General features: G+C 53.6%; 2 protein-coding genes across 3 annotated transcripts; both read left to right on the top strand.

Moving 5' to 3' along the window:
• Positions 1 to 379: 379 nt before the first annotated feature.
• Positions 380 to 4852, top strand: BNIP5 (BCL2 interacting protein 5). Its single transcript, XM_085082955.1, has 6 exons — positions 380 to 570; positions 1600 to 2336; positions 2937 to 3071; positions 3516 to 3577; positions 3893 to 4150; positions 4385 to 4852. The coding sequence occupies exons 1-6, from the start codon at positions 563 to 565 to the stop codon at positions 4427 to 4429; spliced, it is 1245 nt and encodes a 414-aa protein (XP_084939081.1). The 5' UTR covers positions 380 to 562; the 3' UTR covers positions 4430 to 4852.
• A 4715-nt stretch (positions 4853 to 9567) lies between these two features.
• On the top strand, positions 9568 to 18542 carry PNPLA1 (patatin like domain 1, omega-hydroxyceramide transacylase). Of its 2 annotated transcripts, XM_085082924.1 has the most exons (9): positions 9568 to 10238; positions 13022 to 13254; positions 14254 to 14319; positions 15626 to 15838; positions 16286 to 16346; positions 16428 to 16568; positions 16829 to 16922; positions 17180 to 17290; positions 17807 to 18542. In XM_085082924.1, the coding sequence occupies exons 1-9, from the start codon at positions 10037 to 10039 to the stop codon at positions 17808 to 17810; spliced, it is 1125 nt and encodes a 374-aa protein (XP_084939050.1). In that variant the 5' UTR covers positions 9568 to 10036; the 3' UTR covers positions 17811 to 18542. The 2 variants fall into 2 exon arrangements, with proteins under 2 accessions (XP_084939050.1, XP_084939051.1); XM_085082925.1 differs by lacking the exon at positions 17807 to 18542 and having other exon boundaries at positions 17180 to 17294.
• The last annotated feature ends 754 nt before the right edge of the window (positions 18543 to 19296 follow it).

The following is a 19296-nucleotide window of genomic DNA, read 5'->3' as shown; positions in this document are numbered from 1 at the left end:
CCAGGGTGGATTTCAAGGGTGTTTCAGCCGCAGTGCCCTGTCCCAGAGTGTCTGTAGTCCCACAATAGCCGCCGGGGAGCTCCCAGGATGTGAGCAGAGCACTCTGCTTCCTGCACCGAAACCCCGCTCGTCCCACAAAACTGTGACTTCCCCTCACAAAAACAACCCAGATGAGCCCAGCTAGGGCATCACACCCAGCAAAAAACAACAAACCGAGCCAAACCCAAAGCCAAACAGCTGCAGGAGATAGCTGGTCTCAAAGGGCAGTGCTTACACCGGGTGACAGGTGATTCCAGGTTGTTTTGCTGCTACTTGTCATAAGGAAGTCGTTTTCTCCTCCAGTGAAACTCACGCCCGCTGCTCTCCACCACGAGGGCGGTGATAGCGAGGATCCCAGGCGGAAGTGTTGGCTGCTCTCCCACCTGAATGGCTGCTAAAAATAGGACTGAACTCAGCCACCAGCTTGGGTATAAAAAGGCACCTCCCAGGAGAGCCTGAGATCCCACAGCGCCCACGGCCAAGGAGCTGGTCTTGATCTGTGTCCAAAGGAGAAGAAATACTGATGGAAAGGTAAAAAACAAACCAGCAAATGAATAATGTGGTGGAATCAATCGAAGTAGGATGGGGTCATGGCTTCGCCGGGATGAAATTTAGTGGAATTATTGATTATTGAGTGGTTGGCGGGCTTTGGTGTTGGCTTGGATGAAGGAAACTTGCCTTTCTCATCCCAAAAGCAGGGTGGGTGTGCTGTGTTTTGGGGTGATGCTCTTGGAGCCTGAACAGAGGGTGATTCCCAACTCCAGGGTGCTCTGTACAAGTTGTGCGGCCCAGATTTTGCTGCTGGTTCCCCATGTGCTGTTCACTGGAGGAGAAAGCCTGGTTTGGGTATAGTTCTCTGAAGGGTGAAATTGGTTTCAGAGGTAAAACCAGAACAAGGCACCATCAAGACTCTGGTTTCCCGATAGCAGAGTCTTTGGTTGAATTTTGCTCATAAAGGTAGAGAAAAAGGGTGATGGGAAAGGCAAGGATTGGTGCTCTGAGCTCCACTCTCAGCCCTGTGCTGGCAGGAGATCATGAAAAGGCTGTATCATTGTGAGGTGATCGAGGGTTTTTCCAAGAGCCCACATTCCCTGGCCTCTCCAGGGGCTGGGATGACTTATAGCAGCCAATACTTTAAGGAAATACCCTAAATTCTGCATTGTGTGGCTCACTGGGTGCTCCTGGGGTGTTGTTTTCCATCAGAGTGTAGGACCATATAGCCATGGGGTGGTGGGATGGTGTCTGGGTGATGTCCTTCCTGATCCAACCCCCTGGCTGATGGCCAGGCTCCCCTCTGGGACATTCCCAGCCCATCTCTCCCCTCCCCACGGTTTCGGTTCCTTTATCAAAGACTCTGTGGCTGTAAAACCCCACGTGGACTGTCTGCATCAGGAGCGCTCAGATAACAACCATAAAACCAACAGATCATTAACCAGGAACACAAACAGCCACAGCACCCCTGGGTGCCAGAATGGGAGAGGTTTCCATCAGGCCCAACCTGAAAGTGCAGTGACCTGGAGAAGGCAAAAACCAGGCTGAAAATACTGTTTTTTTCCACAGCAACACCCAGGCTCTGGCTGGGGAAATGCCTCGGTGGGATGTGGGGAGGCAGCCCTCGGGCAAGATCCTCTCACTGGACAGGCGAGAGGCGAAGAAAGTGCTGGAGATTTATGTCAAGCGCTCTCTGAGCTGCCATGAAAACTCACTGGCGGCCAAAAAACACCTCCAGGAGAAAAATGGAAGGCGAGGGAGGAAAACAGATGGGCTACAGCGGTCAGAAAGTGATTTCTGCACATACTCAGGTGCCAAAACCAGCCCCAGGAAGGAGCAGGAGGAGAGACTCAAAGCACCAGACCTGGAAGAGGCTTTGGATGATGACAGCAAAGCTTCCCAGGAGGTGCCTAAAGAGGAGATGAAGCCCAAGAGGAAAAGCACAAAAAACTCTTCCCAGGGCAAAACACAACACTCGGGTTCAAAACCAACCTGGCTGAAAAGCTTCTTGAATCTCTTCTTCAAGAAGAGCCCTGAGGAGCAGAAGGAAAACGCAGGGCAAAAAGCAAAGGAGAAAGATTGCAAAGCTCCTCAGGGCTCCAAACCAGAAGGAGCCAAAAAACACAGAGTAGACTCCAGCACGTCCCCACCGTCGGGCAGAGCCCTGAAGAAGAAACCCAGCCTCAAGAAGGTTTTCTCGCTGAAGAAGCACGGCGAGGAGGAGCGCGGAGAGCCGGGATCAGGGGCGAGGAGCAAGCGCCCCAGCTGCCTTCCCCTGCGGCATGTCCTGACCCCAGCCCAGCCAGGTGGGACCCAACACCCCACCCCAACCCTGACCCACCTCTGCTGGCCTTCTCTGGGGAGAGCCATCATGTTTAGGGTTGGTTTCTAACCCCTCCCAGGGCTTCCTGGCGCTTGGGATAGGTTTTGGAGAATCCAATCCCAACCTGCTGCCCCAGGAAGGGCTGTCCTCCCCGTGCTTGGAGCACAGCCACCCCAAGCCAGCTGTTGGCAGAATCACCCAAGCACAAGGTTTTCCTCCTCTGGCAACCAAGGGTCACGGTGGTTTAGTCTAAACCTGCATCTGAGACCTGCGATTAGATCCTAAGCCACTCTAGGGCCATCGCTAAGCTGCTTGAGGTTTGCCGTGGGGACAGGTGAGGGCAGCTGGCGTGGCAGAGCCCGCGGGTGACCAGCCCGGCCCTTCCCGTGACAAAACACTGCCGAGGGCATTGCCGACGAGCTTTGGAGGATTTGGGGCAGGTTAGGGAGCGCAGCTGCTTCCTTCACCCTCGGAATGCGCTAATCCGGGCAGGGCGCTGGCACTGCATGCGGTGACAGCTCTGCGCTGCGGGTCGGTCTGGCAGCAGCCATCCTCACCCCGGATGTGTGCTGTGTCCCGGCAGGGGCGGAGCGGCCGGAGGGATACTACGCTGAGGTGTCGGAGGAGATCGGGCTGATCGTGCAGGGCAGCGAGAGCCGCGGGGACAGAGCAGGAGAGCGTGGGGAATCCCCACAGCCCCCCGGCACTGATGGCGTTGGTGAGTGTTGGCCTTGGGAACAAATCTGTGCAGGAACCAGCCCTGCTCAGCCCTGATCTACAGGGTGTTGGGAACCCAACAGTTGGGCGAAGACTTCGAGATTTTCACCACCAGGGTTTGAAATTCAGAGAACCCCAGAATGGGTTTGGATTGGAAAAGACTTTAAAGAACATCTCATTCCAGCCCCCCTGCTATGGGCAAGGACACCTTCCACTAGACCACACAAAAGACAAAATTCAGAGGCAGATTCAAAGGCATTCAAAATTTTTGCTGGCTGAGGGTAACGAGGGTAACAAGGCATTTGGCAATAGGCTGAAATGGGTTTTGGAAGGATGGAGGTGGATAAACATTGCTCAGGGAATTTTTCCTGGGGGCTAAGCAGAGCATCTGGGTGTGTGAGGCTCGGACAATGGGCTGGAGATAACGTGGTGTCTCTCTCTCCAGATGAAGCCATTAGGAGAATCGTTGCCTTGCTCCGGAGTGCAGGAGATGAGCTGGACAGGCAGGTGAGAGCTGTGGGCAGCTGCACGGGCTGAGGGAATCTGGGCCAAGCTCTGCACTGCTGTCAAATAAATACAACAACATCATTTCCCCGGGGCAGGAAAACACTCCATAAAATCAAGGAAATGGCAACTTTTAATTCCTTTCCTGGGTGTGATCATGGCTGTCTGTCTGTCCTCCCCCAGCTACAGTCCTGGTGTGGAGTGAATGCATCACCACGAGGGTGACACACAGAATCACTCCCTCACAACAAATATTATACACAAGTATTATATCCAACAAGCATTATACTCAACAAGTATTCTCTTGTCTCCCACCAGGTGAGGGAGGATGCTCGGCTGCAGCTCTTCTTCAGGGACATGTCCTACAGCTCCTTCAAGAGCCTGGCAGATGCCTATGTGCAGGGGGAGCTGACGGCCAGCAGGGCTGATGTCAACCCCCAGGAGATCCAGTTTGCCTACACAGTCCATCTGACAGCCACGGTGGCAGGGATCTGCAGCCAGGCGGTGAACAGGATCATGGGCTTCGGCACGCGCTACCTGGACGATTCCTTTGCACCCTACGGCAAAATTCTGCAGGTGAGGAGCAGGATGAGCCTGGGCCTGAGCTCCCAGTGAGTTTGGGCAAGTGGCCAGGGAAGCTGTGGCTGCCCCAGCCCTGGAAGTGTTCCAGGTTGGACAGGGCTTGGAGCAACCTGGGGTGGTGGAAGGTGCTCCTGCACACAGCATGGGGTGGAACTGGAGGAGCTTGAAAGGTTCCTTCCAATCCCAAGCATTCTGTGATTCTAAGAATGTTTTGTTTTGTCTCAGCAGAAGAGAGAAAAGCTCATGACAGACCACTGTGACAGCCCAGACTGACATCAGCTGCTCTGCAGGGCCTCTGGTCCCTGGGAAGCCAAGGAGGAAGATTTAGCGGTGGGAGGAGAATCTCTGATGGTGACCTGGATGTGGGGTTAACATCTGAGCTGTAGATGGAAAATCTTTTAAGGAAAACCCCCACGAGAGTGCCAGCAGTGTGAAATGCTTAAACCCCACCTGGCTGGGGGCGAAGAGTCTGTAAATCAATCAGAGCCCAAATTTCAACCTGAATTTGTATTTACCTCCAGCCAAGTGCTTGTGTTGAACCTCAGGGGTTGTTGCTTTTTGTGTACATGTATTTATTTACCTGCTTTTCTAATTTTCTATTTGTGAATGTAAAGCATAATTTTTCTAGTTTCTGCTACCAGCCAAGAATCCAGGGAACAAACCCTAAAACTCAAATAAATCGGTGCCTAAATGCCAGCCAGGCTTGTCTGCTGGGTGTTGTGTTGTAGATGGAATAATGTTTGCTTCGCTCCAGCTGCTGTGGGATGCTCCTTTTCCAGCCAAATTCCAAGGGAATGGCACAAAGGACTCTCAGAGCAGATCCACGGTGCTGTCCTGCCATTTTTACAATTTATAGGCATTCCCTTTCCAGCAGAAGGAGATTTACTGTCCAGAGCAGCTTGATCTCACACCAAGAACAGAGTAAAGCTCATTCCTGAGCAGTGCAGGCTCTGTAACTCCCTCGAGGACTGAGGAGATTTACAGCTGCTGGGGTCTCACCTAGGAGCTCTAAGAAGATGTGAAATGTCAAAGCGATTTAAACCCTAATCACTGGGAATGGTTCCAGCTAATCTTCGCCCAGACCCCTAAGTAGGGCCATGGATTAAGGCAGCTCGGGGCTGGTGGGTGGGGCTGCCAGGGCTCGGTGTGGTGACACCAGCAGGAGCACCTCCCCTGCAAGGTTGGACCTGGCCTGGGGTGAAGGAGATGCAGTTTTGGGGTTTGCAGTGTGCAGGAGGGATGTCCTGGTGGGTTGGAGGTGATGGTGGTGGCAAACAAATGTGTGGGTCTGTGTCAGTGCCATGGGGGGTGACAGTCCCCTGTGGGCCACTGGTGACAGTGCCAGTCTGCCCAGCACCTCCTCTCTGGGAGGATCTGACCTGCTCGGTCCTTGTAAAACCCTAACTAAAAGAAGAGGGGGAAGCAGAGCCCTCACAGGACAGAAGCAGCCCTTCCCCACCCAGATCCATGTCCCCAAAGCCTTCAGGGACTCGTTTGACAGACACAGGGTTGAGCCCCTGGCTGCTGAGGGAGGGGGGATACCTTGCAGGGTCTCCATCTCATTTAGCCCGGGCTAATTAGGAGCGTGAAAAGCATCAAATCCCACTCCTGGCTCCTGCCAACAACAAGTGCAGCGTCAGCACCACGATTCTTTTTGGCTGGGAACCAACCTGGGAAGCTTTGTGGGAGAAACTGAAACCGCCCTGGTGCGTTTGCAACAGTCCCGACATTCCCGTTCCCTGCCTGGAGCCAGAGGGACTGAGCTGGGCTGGGAGCAGGGCAGGGAGAGCTGGAGCTGGGGATGTGCTGGGGATGTGCTGGGATGTGCTGGGATGTGCTAGGATGTGCTGGGATGTTTTGGGGATGTGTTGGGATGTGCTGGGATGTGCTGGGATGTGTTGGGATGTGCTGAGGATGTGCTGGGATGTTCTGGGGATGTGCTGGGATGTTCTGGGGATGTGCTGGGATGTACTGGAGATGTGTTGGGATGTGCTGAGGATGTGCTGGGATGTGCTGGGATATGCTGGGATGTGTTGGGATGTGTTGGGATGTGTTGGGATGTGCTAGGATGTACTGGGGATGTACTGGGATGTACTGGGGATGTGCTGGGATGTGTTGGGATGTGCTGGGATGTGCTGGGATGTGCTGGGATGTGCTGGGATGTGCTGGGATGTGTTGGGATGTGTTGGGATGTGTTGGGATGTGCTGGGATGTGCTGGGATGTGCTGGGATGTGTTGGGGATGTGTTGGGATGTGCTGGGATGTGCTGGGATGTGCTGGGATGTGCTGGGATGTGTTGGGATGGACTGGGATGTGCTGGGATGTGTTGGGATGTGTTGGGATGTGCTGGGATGTGCTGGGATGTGCTGGGATGTGCTGGGATGTGCTGGGATGTGCTGGGATGGACTGGGATGTGCTGGGATGTGTTGGGATGTGCTGGGGGTGTGCTGGGATGTGCTGGGATATGCTGGGATGTGCTGGGGATGTGTTGGGATGTGTTGGGATGTGCTGGGATGTGCTGGGATGTGGCCAGAGGATCACAGGATGCCCCAGCTTGTTTTGCATCTGAGCTCCTGCGGCGCCAGGGATGGGTTGGGATTTGCATGGAGCACAAAAGGGCTCTGTCTCCTCACTGGCTGCCCAGAGGGAAGTCAGATAACCTCTATCCCAGAGGATATCATCTCCCATCAGCACGTGGGATGCACCTGCCAGGTGAAACACCGGAGAGGAAAACTGGTGACTCCCATTCCCTTCTCCTGTGCTATTCCAACAGCTGAACCCAGTACTTTTCTCCTCCTCCTCCTCCTCCCTTTTCCCAGCCATTGGGGCAGCAGTGCTGGGGGAAAAAGAAGTCAAACCTGCCCAGCTCCTTCTCCCAAAAAACCCAACCCAGAGCAGGAGCCTCTTGTGCAGGGGAGCTGCCCCAGCTGGGTGCTGTGGGATGATGTTGGGAGAAGCCACAGCTGCCTCTGTTTTTAGCAGTTTTTAGCACCATCCCAGGGCTGGTGGCCTCTGGAGCCCAGGTCCCTTCCAGGGAGTGATTCCAGCACCTTGCATTAATCTCCAGGTTATAAAATTGGGACCTGATTGCCTGTGGCCACTGAAGATATTAAGAAGGTTTTAAAGAAGGCCGAGTTATTAGTCCTGGGGGTTTGAGCCATTTCCAGCTCTGGGCATTACCTTCATCCTTCCCTAAACACCCTGTTGTGGCTTCCCACGGCGAAGACAATCGCCTCGCACGACAATCCCTGGCTCACAGACACTGCCATCTGGGCTCTGCTCTGCCCGGGCAAAACACAGCCCTGCACAGCCCCCAGCCCACCCAGGGCTCCGTGTTTGCCTGGGGCTTCCTCCCCACACCATCCCAGGCTGCTGCCAGGATCCTGCCTCTCCAAAGTCGTCACTAATCCTGCTTTGGAGAGCCTGGGGGGGGGGGGAGGGCAGCTTAGCAAATCAGCCCGCCACTTAATGAGCCAATTAATGCAAAATTTGCTGTCGCTAAGAGGATGATGACAGGGTTTCATCTCACGGGAGCATGGAGCTGAGCCAGGCAGGATGATGCCTCCTGGATGCTGTCCCAGGCCGTGGCGTTGGCAGCAGGTGAGGCTGCAGGGGGATGTGACACCTCAGCCCTCCTGGAGAAGCCCCTGTGGGACACTGCAGCACAGAGCTGTGTGTGGACAGAGGAGAGCTCCCCTGGCCTGGGGTGAAGGAGATGCAGTTCTGGGGTTTGCAGTGTGCAGAGGGATGTCCTGGTGGGTTGGAGGTGATGGTGGTGGCAAACAAATGTATGGGTCTGTGTCAGTGCCATGGGGGTGACAGTCCCCTGTGGGCCACTGGTGACAGCCCTGGTCTGCCCAGCACATCCTCTCTGGGAGGACCTGACCTTCTCAGTCCTTGTAAAACCCTAAGTAAAAGAAAATGGGGAAGCAGAGTCCTCACAGGACAGAAGCAGCCCTTCCCTGCCCAGATCCATGTCCCCAAAGCCTTGGGATCCCACAGACCATTCATTCCTTTCCCAAACCTCAGCAGTCAGGTCTGGGCACAGCTGAGGAGGTGCAAGGGCTGAGTGAAGCAGGAGCATCCTACACTGATTTATGCAGAGCCTGCTGGGCTCTCCGGGGCCTGAGGTGAACAATAGGAACAATTAATGCACAGGGAATAAGGCAACAGCTTGTTCCAGCCTGCAAACCCTCGTGCACTTCTGATTCTTTTGCATGTCTGGACCAGTCACAGCAAGAGGTGATCCTTTTGTCCTTCATGAACTTGCCAGTGCTGGAGAAAAGTCCTTCCAATGGAGGGATTTTCTTTCCCAGGGGCTGGAGGAGCTAATGGCATGAATCACTGATCAGAGCTCTGATCTCTCCAGGTGACTGGGGGAGAGCTGGCATGTGTGGGAGACTCACCCAGCGAGGAGATAATGTGAAACATCAGACACTGGAAAGACAAGAAGTTAGAGGCTCCAGTAAGGCTGTGGATCTAAAAGCCCTAACTCAGGCAGTTGCTCACCTCCAGGATAATCCCAATAATTATTCAATATATCTTGGAGCTGGCCACTTGCCCCTGTGTGTCCTGATGTCCAGGGAGCACCAGAGACCACCCCTGGCCGTGCTGTGACATTTCCCTGGGGGGTTCCAGGCAGCTCCTGGTGACACTTCACCCCAGGGACATTTTGCACATCAGCATGGGGGACTTTGCTCCCAGGACATAATTCCTGTCAGGGGGACACAGCGATGGCTGGAGAAAGCAGGGAAAAAAGTGTGAAAATTTGGGGTGAAAGAGCATTGCAAAGGTGGTGTAGGATGCTGGGACCATCCTGTGTTTCCCTGCAGTGTCCTGGCCAGGCTGGTGCATGGGACAGGGAAGGACAGCCTGTTCCTCACCCACATGCCCACATTGTGGGATATATCAGCCCAAATCCTAACCCACAGAATGTTTCCTCTCAGCATGCAGCTCTAGGGATTTGGACAACAGAAACGACACAATATTTACCAGTATTTAATAAATACATCTGTTAAAATGGCAATTTTTATTCTGCATTTTGGCAGCAGCATTAGATCATTAAGGCTGAAAAGACAAGAAATCCACTGCATTTCTCCCTGGTTTTTTAACTATGCCCCAGGCAATGCAGACAGTCCAAAAGCAGTTTGATTTTGGTTCAATAACCACAGTTTTGGGGAACATGGTGCTGCTGTAGGGCCTTACTGAGGGGGGAGAGAGAAACAAATCCAACTCTTTGGTTTTTTCACCTGCAAACAACATCCAACAGTCACTCGAGGGCAAAACCCTTTCAACAGGGAGCAAAAATAGGGAATATTTCCAAACCTAACCCAGCGAAACGCCCTGCATCCACCCCTTGTGTAACACCCTCTGGCTTTAAGTGTCTTATACAAGCCTTTACTCACTCAGTACTGAGCTGTGCCTAAGCTGGGATTGATGGAGAATCCTATTTAGGAAAACACCCTTTGATGAAGAAAGCACGAAGCAAAGAGGAATTTTTGCACGGATGTTTCCAAGTGTGACAGGCACAGTGACACCAGGACCATCTCCAGGAGGGCACCTGGGGCACTGCAGACACCTTGGCATGAGAGGGGAGCCCTGATTCAGCCCTGAGCATCCGAGCTGGCTGTGGTTGAGGATTATGTGAGCTGCTTCGATCAGGGGAAAATTTCTGTTTTTAGCACAGGCGGCAATTAAAATAGCTCGCGAATCTCAACGCCTCGGGGAGCTGTCATAAAAGGAGGCAGAAAATCCATCTTCTGGACTCCTCTGCAGCCAGAGATGAGCCTGGAGGGAGCAGAGGAGAGCAGAGCCTGAGCTTCAACTGGTGGAAAAGGACAACCAGAGACCTCAAGCCGGATACAGTGCTTTGGTCCCGAGATGGCTGTGGAGGATCTCCGGGCTTCCAGCACCCCCTTCTCTCTCTCCTTCTCGGGCAGTGGCTTCCTGGCCCTGTACCAGGTTGGGGTGGTGCAGTCCCTGCTGGAATTGGCTCCTGATCTCCTCAAGTCTGCCTGCAAGGTCTATGGCTCCTCGGCTGGCTCGCTCATCGCCGCTGCCGTCGTGTGCGGCGTCGGCCTCGGTAAGAAAACCACAGCCTCGAGTCCTTACAGCAGAATTTTCTTCCATAAAACCAGGGGCTTTTGCTCCATAGACAAGGGGGTTTTGCTCCAGAAAGCCAGGGTGATGCCTTGGGGAGCTGCTGGGGCCGTGGGGCTGGTCTGGTGGAGCTCTCCTCGCTCACTACAGACAGCCCAGGTGTTGGCAGGTTTGCAGCCGTTGCGGTGCAGTTTTGGGTGGTGTAAGCTGAAAAAGCCGGTTCTTACAGCCTGAGTGTTCCCTGGCTAGGCTGGTGGGCAGATCCTGCAGGGGAAAATCTGGGTTTACCTGTATTCTGCTGGCTCCTTTCCCTGCTGCTGCTGGAGGAACAGACCTGCTGCCCTGGTGCTCTGAGGTCAGGGGGTGCTGAGGTGGCTGTGCAGCTGTTGGGTTGGATTTGCCCATGTAAAGCCTCCTTTTCCCTATGGATCAGGTTCCTTGGGATCCTGAGCTAGGAGTGGCTGTCACACAGGTGTCTGTAGAGCTGACAGCCTTGTTTGCATGTCACTTTGGGTTATCCCACTCACCCTTCCCAGAGCAAGGGAAGATGTGGATTCCCATTCCAGCTGCACCTTTCCCTGTGGCCAAAGCTTCTCAGCAGGTCATTCCTGCAGGAACAGCAGTCCTGCTCCAACCCTGGGCTGGGATTTCTCTGGCTCCTGCTAAAGAGGTTTTCCTCTGACCCTCTTTCAACAACAGTGTGGGAACAGGCCCCTCCAGCAAGAAGATCCTCCATGTGTAGAATTAATTCAGAGCAGTTAATCCACTTTTAATAATCACATCCTCCCATATTTCTAATTAGTGCCAATGTGTAAACAAGTGTACACAAGACTTAAGGCTCTGAAGGCTGATCCAAGTTGTGCTCCAAGCAATGGGGACATTTAGGAGGAGCAGAGGGTTTTAGGGACCAAATAATGATGGAGGAAGCCGGGAGGGAACACACAGTTCCTGAACCTCTGGTGGATGCTGGAACTGTTCTGCTGCAGCTAAAAATAATTCAAAACATTGGCAAATATGTTTAGACAAGGCAGAAAGGAACATTCCTGCCCACGTGGGGATGAACTCCTCCACAAATAAGCAAGGGCCCCAAAATTTTTGATTCCTCCTGTTGCTGTGCTGGGTGGAGCTGGGGCTGTTCAGAAGTAAAAATAGATTTGGTAACTGCTTGTGCTGTGGCCACCAGTCCTGACCTGGGCATCTGCTTCCCTGGGTGAAGGCACCATCCATTTAGAGGTGCTGAGATGATCTTGTGCCCAAAGTATCTTCCCCAGAGGAAGAAAAGACATTTTGGATAGCGATGACTCGGGCTGGGTTTCTAACAAGGAAAATGCAAGTGGCACAAACTCTGTCATATCCATGCTGGGGATGATTGGGGTGAAAAGAAGGTGAGCAATGTGTTTGGGGTGGCTGCAGGCAGATTCTCATCCCCTGCCCCGGGCTGGGTGAGGAGCCCTGAGCTCCTCAGAACTCAGAAGTGACCTCTGAGGTGACCTGACCCCCCCGGTCAGCTGGTGGGGACATGCTTGTCACCAAGCTGGCACAGGCAGGGACAGTGCCATTGCTGCTCATCCCTCCCTCTCAAAGCCACGTCCAGAGCTAGGCTCGGCTCTCACCTCCTACCCGGCAGCTTGGGGACAGTTTTTCCATGTCTCCCCCATTTCCAGGACCCAGAGCAGCCAGACAGTGCCCTGGGCTGCCCCACCTCCCCGGGACATGTCCTGCTCTCTCAGCATCCCCGCAGAGCCCGAGTCACCCCGGGCGGCGTTAATCTTCGCCCTGCACGGCCTCACCATCCGTTCAAACACTCCTAACCCCTCCTAATGCCCGAGGTGCCTCGGGACACAGCGCCTAATCCGTCTGTCTGTCCGCACGATGCCGTGAGATGGCACGGAAACCTCTGCCCTGCAGAGCCTTGGTGCTGAGCCAGCCTCTGCAGGGCCGTGCCAGGGTCCCAGCGAGCCCAGGGGTGCAGGGAGAGCTCTTGGCAGCCCTGCAGAAGCTTTTCCCCCCTTGGAAAAGCTTTCACTGCAAGAATTTAGCCCCCCAGGAGGGACATTCCCCGAGGCGAGCTCCCCATGGCAGCAAAGGGACAAATTCCCTCCATGGGATCAGGCTGCCCAAGTGGCTTGCTGCACTCCTCTTCCTCCTCATCACCTTTAAAACCAGGAGTGTCCTGAGCCCACAGCCGGGGCTCTGCTCCTTTAATCCAGCTCCTGGGATGTGCAGACACATGCCATGGCTAACAGCAGCCCCGGAGGTGGCCAGGGGAGCTCAGGCGAGCCGGGAATCCCAGCAATGTGGAGCCAGGACACGCGGCCAGCAGGAAAGCCCTGAGCAGAGGAGGTGCTCCTTGTCCTCCCTGGGAAGCTTGGGGCTGCCCACGTGGAGAACCTGAGGTGGAGGGCAGGAATGTGATGTGCAGGTCACATTGTCATGGATAGCTCAGCGTCTGTCCCCTTTCCTGGGTCTCTCTGGAGCCTTTCCCTAATCCCTACCAGGAACACCCTAAGGACTTACCAGTGGTGCAGACAGGGATTTCTCCAGTGGGGTCACACTGCCATACGATGTCCTTTGAGGACATTATAGGGGTGATGTCCCCCCTTCTGCCCTGCCAAAATGTCCCCTCTGTAGCAGCAGTGTCACCCTGGGGTCACACAGAGGCGCTGCAAGCAGCCTTATTTGTGAGGAGTGTTAAAAACAGGATTAAAAATATAACCATTAGAGCAGCAGGGATATTGATATTCTCTCCATCTGCCTCTGTTCCAGACGACCTAAAGGAGTTTTTCTTTGCACTGGCAACAGAAGTCAGGAAAACCATCCTGGGCCCTCTGTCTCCCAAGTGCAGCTTGCTGGCCAAACTCAAGACTGTCCTGCAGAGGATGCTGCCAGAGGATTCCTACCTGCTGGCCTCGGGCAGGCTGCACATCTCACTCACCAGGGTGGTTGATGGCCAGAACGTCATGGCCTCGGAGTTCAGCTCCAAGGAGGAGCTCATTCAGGTACAGAGACCTTCCCCTGGTGCTGTAGGAAGGTCACTGACAGCCTGGGGTGGAGGTACCTAAGTGTTGGTGGTTTTAACTGCACTTTGCTACCCAAGGTGGGGAGAGTGTCAGGAGGCTCTGTGTGGTCCCACCACAATGGGCTCCACGAGCTTGGAGGGAGGGAGGAACATGCGAGCTCCAGGGTCAGATGGAAGAAAAAATACTAAAATAGCAGCAGGTTTGTTTCCAGCCTCATCCAGCTGATGCTGGGGCTCTAATAATGACTCTTTGCAAAGAGCCCTGTCAGTGCTGATGTCACCTCTCAGTCCCTCTGGCAGTGATTTTCCTCGTTGCCTTAGCACTTTCCCAGGAAGAAAGAGCAGGACAAAGCTGCTGCCAAACAACAAGCAGCTCATTAACCAATAAATTATCTGCTGGGGGGAGAATCGCTAACAGAGCTGACTGGGTCTCTTGTCCCAGGCAGACAGGAGAGGATGGCAACTCCATGGAATGTTGGAGTTCACCCCATGGTGTCTCCTCTAGGCAATCCAGGAGCTTGGGGTGTTTGTTCATTGCCAGCTGGTAAGATTGGTGGGAAAAGGTTGCAAATGCCCCAGTGGCTTTACCTCTGACAAATCCCAGCAGGGTGAGGATGCCTTGTGAGGGTGTCTTGGTTTTGTCCAAAACCCCACAAAGATGGAAATTGGCCCCAAAGCTTCACCAAAGGGCAGTGCCAGACAGTGATGTGTAGATTTACAACTATGAATTCTGGCAGCTATAAAATTACAAAATGCAGTGTGGTGCCCTGCTCCAGAGAAGAGTTTTCCACTTTAATGAAATGAGATGTTGTCCTGTTGCTGAAGCCTTTCTTGCCACAGTCTCCAGCAAAGCCCACATGGCACTGACAGCCTGGCTCCAGACTTGGCCAAGGCTGAATTTTCAGGTGCCAAGTCCACAGCTTTTGTCCAGAAGAACTTTGACAGGAATATTGACTTCTGCAATACCTCTCCTCCCCAGGCTCTCCTCTGCAGCTGCTTTCTTCCTATTTACTGTGGATTCATCCCTCCATCCTACCGAGGAGTGGTGAGTGACATTTTCACTAAAACACATTCTCCCAGCAGGGTTTGAACTTCACACACCCCCAGGCAGGGAGGGATGGGTGTATCCAGGCTTTTTCTTTAGTTGATGGAGGATGACAAAGCCCTGCAACTTGTTCTTCACCCCATCCTAAGATGACAGCTGGGTGGAATTGCCATCTGGAGAGTCCTCTCCTGCTTTGCCCATGGACAGAGAGTGGGTGAGCAGATCCTGCAGATGTCTGAGTGACACCCACAGTGGGACCTTGAGACACAACCCAGTTATCCCGGGCAGGGCCTGTCTGCAGTGCAGGTTCATCCCTCAGCTCAGGTGCTGACTTGCACGGCTCAGATACTGAGAGCTCGTGGGAGGATCCTCCCCCAGCCCTGTGCATTTCTGTGCTCTGGGCTTGTCTGAGGGAAGGAGGAGCTCAGCAGTGTTCTCCAGTGCATTCACTTCCAGGACTGGGGCAGCCCCAGCTTCTCTGGGCTCCCTGTGCCAGAGCCTCCCCACCCTCATGGGGAGGGATTTATTCCCAATATCCCATCTCTCCCTGCCCTCTGGTGGTGGGAAGCCATTCCCCCTTGTCCTGTCACTCCATCCCTTTTCCAAAGTCCCTCTCCAGGTCTCCTGTAGCCCCTTTAGGCACTGGAAGGAGCTCTAAGGTCCCTGGAAGTGTCCAAGGCCAGGTTGGATGGGGTTTGGAGCAGCCTGAGATAGTGGAAGGTGTCCCTGCCATGGCAGGGGGTGGCATTGGATAAGCTTTAGTGTTCCTTCCCCCCCAACCCATCCCGGAGTCTGTGATTGCTGTGAGGTCCCTCTGCACTGTTACTCCATGAACATTTAATTCCACCAAATGCAATGTCTAATTCCACTGGGTGGTAAATCCAGATTCCTTTTGGAATACAGCAATTGACATTTTCCTTGCCCAGTGAGCAATCCCTCAGGGATCTGCAGGGAATTAGTAAACGTTGGGGGCTCACTGCTCAAGCTCAAGACTTGAAAGTTGTACAACACTGTGCATTTAGTGATGTCTGAATTGGCTCTTGACTGCCAAAAATTGTTGTACAAAGCTTTGTGAATGAAAATAATCATATTTCCAGTTTCGTAACTGCTGTGGATTACAGCATCTGGTCGAGGAGCAGGCAGGGCAGGGGAAGGAGCAGGCAAAGGCATACAGAGCATGGGTGGGAAGAGATGCTGTTGGAGGTGGGAAGGGAGGACAAAGTGGCAGGAGTGTCACCAGGAGTGTTCCCAGCTCAGGGACACTGCCAAGGTCCCCAGAGCAAACCCTCCCTGTGCTCTCCCGCAGCGCTACGTGGACGGAGGTTTCACTGGGCTGCAGCCCGTGTCCAGCCTGGAGGAGCCCGTGATCACCGTGTCCCCGTTCACCGGAGAGCTGGACATCTGTCCCCGCGACTGCCCTGCCATCTTCTTCTGCTTCCAGATCTTCAACGGCAGCATCCAGATCTCCATAGAGAACCTGTGCAGGATCAGCTATGCTCTCTTCCCGCCCAGCACCATGGTGAGCCCACCAGGGCTTCTCCCAGCTTGCTTTTGGTTAAAATATTCATGCTGCTCCTGCCTTCTCAAGATTTAAGGTTCTCAATCAATCTCCACCATTAATTAATGGGATTTCAAAGGGTGGGGACATCACCCACTGCTTTTGCAGTATGTTTTTTGGGGGGACATGGCTGATGGGTGGCCATGTCTGGGTGGAGATGCTGGTGGCCATGGCCTGGGCTGGGGTCCACAACCTGCAAGGGACCAGATGAAACCAGATGGTCCCTAAGGTCCCTTCCAACCCAAACCACTCTGGGTTTCTCTGACCAGTGCTTTGGTTGGAAACCACCCAGGGCTTGCTGCCTTCCCAAATGGGCCATCCTAACCCTCCACAGTCAAACAGCTTAGGGTAAATCCTGCAGTGCTGGGATTTGGGCTCTTTAGTGACCTCAGGTGTTTTTCCTTGCAGGTCTTGAATGACATTTTCTCCCAGGGCTACCAGGACACTGCCCTTTTCCTGTACAGGAACAGTAAGTGTCACCCCAGGACCCCAGGGACACCTCCAGGTGTGACACACACACACATCCTCCCTTTCTCTCTGTGTCTCCCAGATGCCTTTGGCTTTAACTACTTCGATGGCAATTTCCGCTTCGGCAGCACCTGCGGGAAGAACGACTCTGGGCAGTCCAACGGGACACACCCTGGGCTGTACAGGAGGGTCCCTCAGTGCCTGAGCCCTTACTTCCTGCCAGGTGAGAATCTTGGGGTGATCAGCTTGGGTTCAGGGCTGCTGCAGCCTTCAAGAGGAGCAGTGTTATGTTTAAGACATTATTGAGTTATTTGTTACAGTAAATATTTCTGTCAGGAGGAGATTTTGTAGGAGTGGCTCAAGCTGGAGTCTGGCCTGGGTTTTGGTATCTACCTGAGCTGGACAAGAGGAATTATTGCATTTATTGCATTGTTTCTAATTCCTGATCTTTCTTTCCTGCTGTGCTGTCGTTCTGGGGTGCAGGCCTGTGGAAGAAGGAGCAGGTGAATGGACTGCAGGACCCTCTGGCAAAGGTGCTGCTGCAGCCCTACAGGCTCCCAGCTTTGTTCAGGAAAGGGTAAGAACATCCCAACAGAGGCACCAGGGAACGACACACAAAGCAGGTGTTGTGCCCTCAGCAGTGGTGGGGCAGCTGAAGGGAAACACAGAGGGATTTGGTGTTCCCTGAAGGCAAAATCCAAGGGAGGCTGGGAATGGGAACACCAGAGGATCACCTGGTTATGGAAAAGAGAATTACAATGAGCATTTACCATGAACACTCTCCCCTCCTGGTGCCTTTATCCATCATTAAACTCAGCCTGTTTGCTTTTGCAGGGTGAAGAAGGTGTGGGGAATGCTGGAAGGTGTCAGCTCCCTGGTCCATCGATTCCACAAGCTCCTCCAAACCTTGGCACCTGGTCTGCCTAAGAAAGCTGTGGACAGGAGGTGAGGGGCTGGGGGATGCTGACCCTGGGTGGAGGGAGAACAGGGAAATCTCACCTGTGGGTCACTGATGCTGAGTGTGGCCAAAAGCTCCGGATCTGGAGGAGCTCACATTAAAAGCAGCTATTTTCCCCCATTAATGATTTGATATCCCAAAGGGGCTACAAGCCAGCTCAGTGCCAGTCTTCCCTACTGCAATACATTCGTGTTCCAGATATTTATCTGCCGGGCTCTGTCCTGGCAGGACACCAGGCACATCCACCAAGATCCTGAGAGGTGCTCTGGCACTGAGCTCTCAAGGATTTAAGGCACTGAACTTGTCACACCAACAGTTTTTAATCCATATCTCCCCAAAACCTGCTTGTGAGCCCCTGCCTGTGCAGCTGCCCAAGAGATCACAGTGATTTCACCCTGCAAACTCCTCAGCTGGGAGAAAACCCTTTGGGGTCAAACATTCCTGGGGCAGCTTGTCCCTGTCAGTCCATCGACCCTGACTCAGCTGTCACCTTGTCCCCACAGGTAACAAGGATTGTCCTGGATGGGCCCTGGGGGTCTCCAGCACCACCTCAGGATGCAGTGGGCACCACCAGCACACACCAGCACGGCTGCTGGCTCTCGAGAGAATTTTTGGGGAGTGTTTTTTTCTTCAGTACACAGCTGGTTCTGTCTCCAGTGCTGCCACTGCAGTGCCCCTGCTCAGGCTGGACCTGCTTTTCCATGATGGCCAAGGCAAGGAAAGCTCCAGTGCTGCTCCTGGGACTCACCCAGGCTGCTGCAGGGGCCACTGGGCAGCTTCACCTGCAGCTCTCACAGCCCAGCACTTCCCCTGCCCACTCCACCTCCTCCCCACCAGCAGCATCCCTTCCCTGCTTTAATGCAGATCACAGGGTGGGCATTTGCCAGGAAATGCCACATTTAAAGTGTTTTTCTCATGTTCAAAAACTTTCAGAGAGATTCCTCAAAGACAGAGGGAGAAGGAGAGAGAGAGAGAATCACTTAGGGAGCATCACAATGGGCAGGAACCAATTTTTGTCCAGTTCCCTGAAGTGTTTTTACCCATTATCAATTCTTGAGCTTCACACCCCACCCCATAGCCCTGCTTCTCCTGCCTGTGGAGGTGGGAGTGCATTTGGATCCCCCTGGAACTTGCAGCTGTGGAGAAGGATGGAAAACCCTAAAGATTAACTTCCCCCTACCTCAGAGTCCTGCAGGCTGCATCTCCTGACATTTCCCAAATAAATGAGTTCTCCTGCAATTGTCTGTCAGTCAGGGCCACACACAGAGCCCAACCCAGGCAAACACACCCTGTGTCACTGCTCTGTACATGGAATTAACTGGCAGCACTCTTAATTTCCCCAAATCCATGCTGCACATCAGAGGCTGAAGGATTGGCTTTGCCCCAGCTGTGTCTCGCTGGTTCCCGACAGGCAACAAATGGATCCCAACAGCTCCAGCTGTTTATTGGAGTAAATAGCCTGTTTAATTGCACAGAGGGAAATGGAACAGAGGGAAGCTTCATCCAAAGGGCCCTGGAGACTGCAGGGATGGATGTGGGGAGTAGCTGAAGGCAGCTTTGATGTAGCCAGACTCAGAGTTAGCTGTGAGTGCTCTGTGGAAGATCAATATCCTGTGCTCTGCCATCTCTGGTTGAAATCAGCGACCTGGGAATATTTTCTCTGGAATGAGTTTGCTAAATGAAAGCTGGATGGTTATTTCATAGAATCACAGAATGGTTTGGGTTAAAGATTATCTTGTTCCAACCCCTGCCATGTGCAGGGACACCTTCCACCGTCCCAGGTTGCTCCAAGCCCCATCCAGCCTAGCCTTGAACACTTCCAGGGATCCAGGGGCAGCCACAGCCTCTCTGGGCACCCTGTGCCAGGGCCTGCTCACCCTCACAGGGGAAAATTTCTTCCCAATGTCCTGTCAAAGCCTGCCCCCTGGCAGTGGGAAGACACTCCAGCTTGTCCTGTCCTTCCAGTTCCTGATGAACAATCCCTCCTCCAGCC

The sequence above is a fragment of the Lichenostomus cassidix genome, chromosome 26, assembly GCF_008360975.1.
Source record: "Lichenostomus cassidix isolate B80296 chromosome 26, HeHo_3.0, whole genome shotgun sequence".
Taxonomy (NCBI): Eukaryota; Metazoa; Chordata; class Aves; order Passeriformes; family Meliphagidae; genus Lichenostomus; species Lichenostomus cassidix.
The sequence above is the reverse complement of the archived record's forward strand: the minus strand, read 5'-3'. Positions and strand labels throughout refer to the sequence as shown.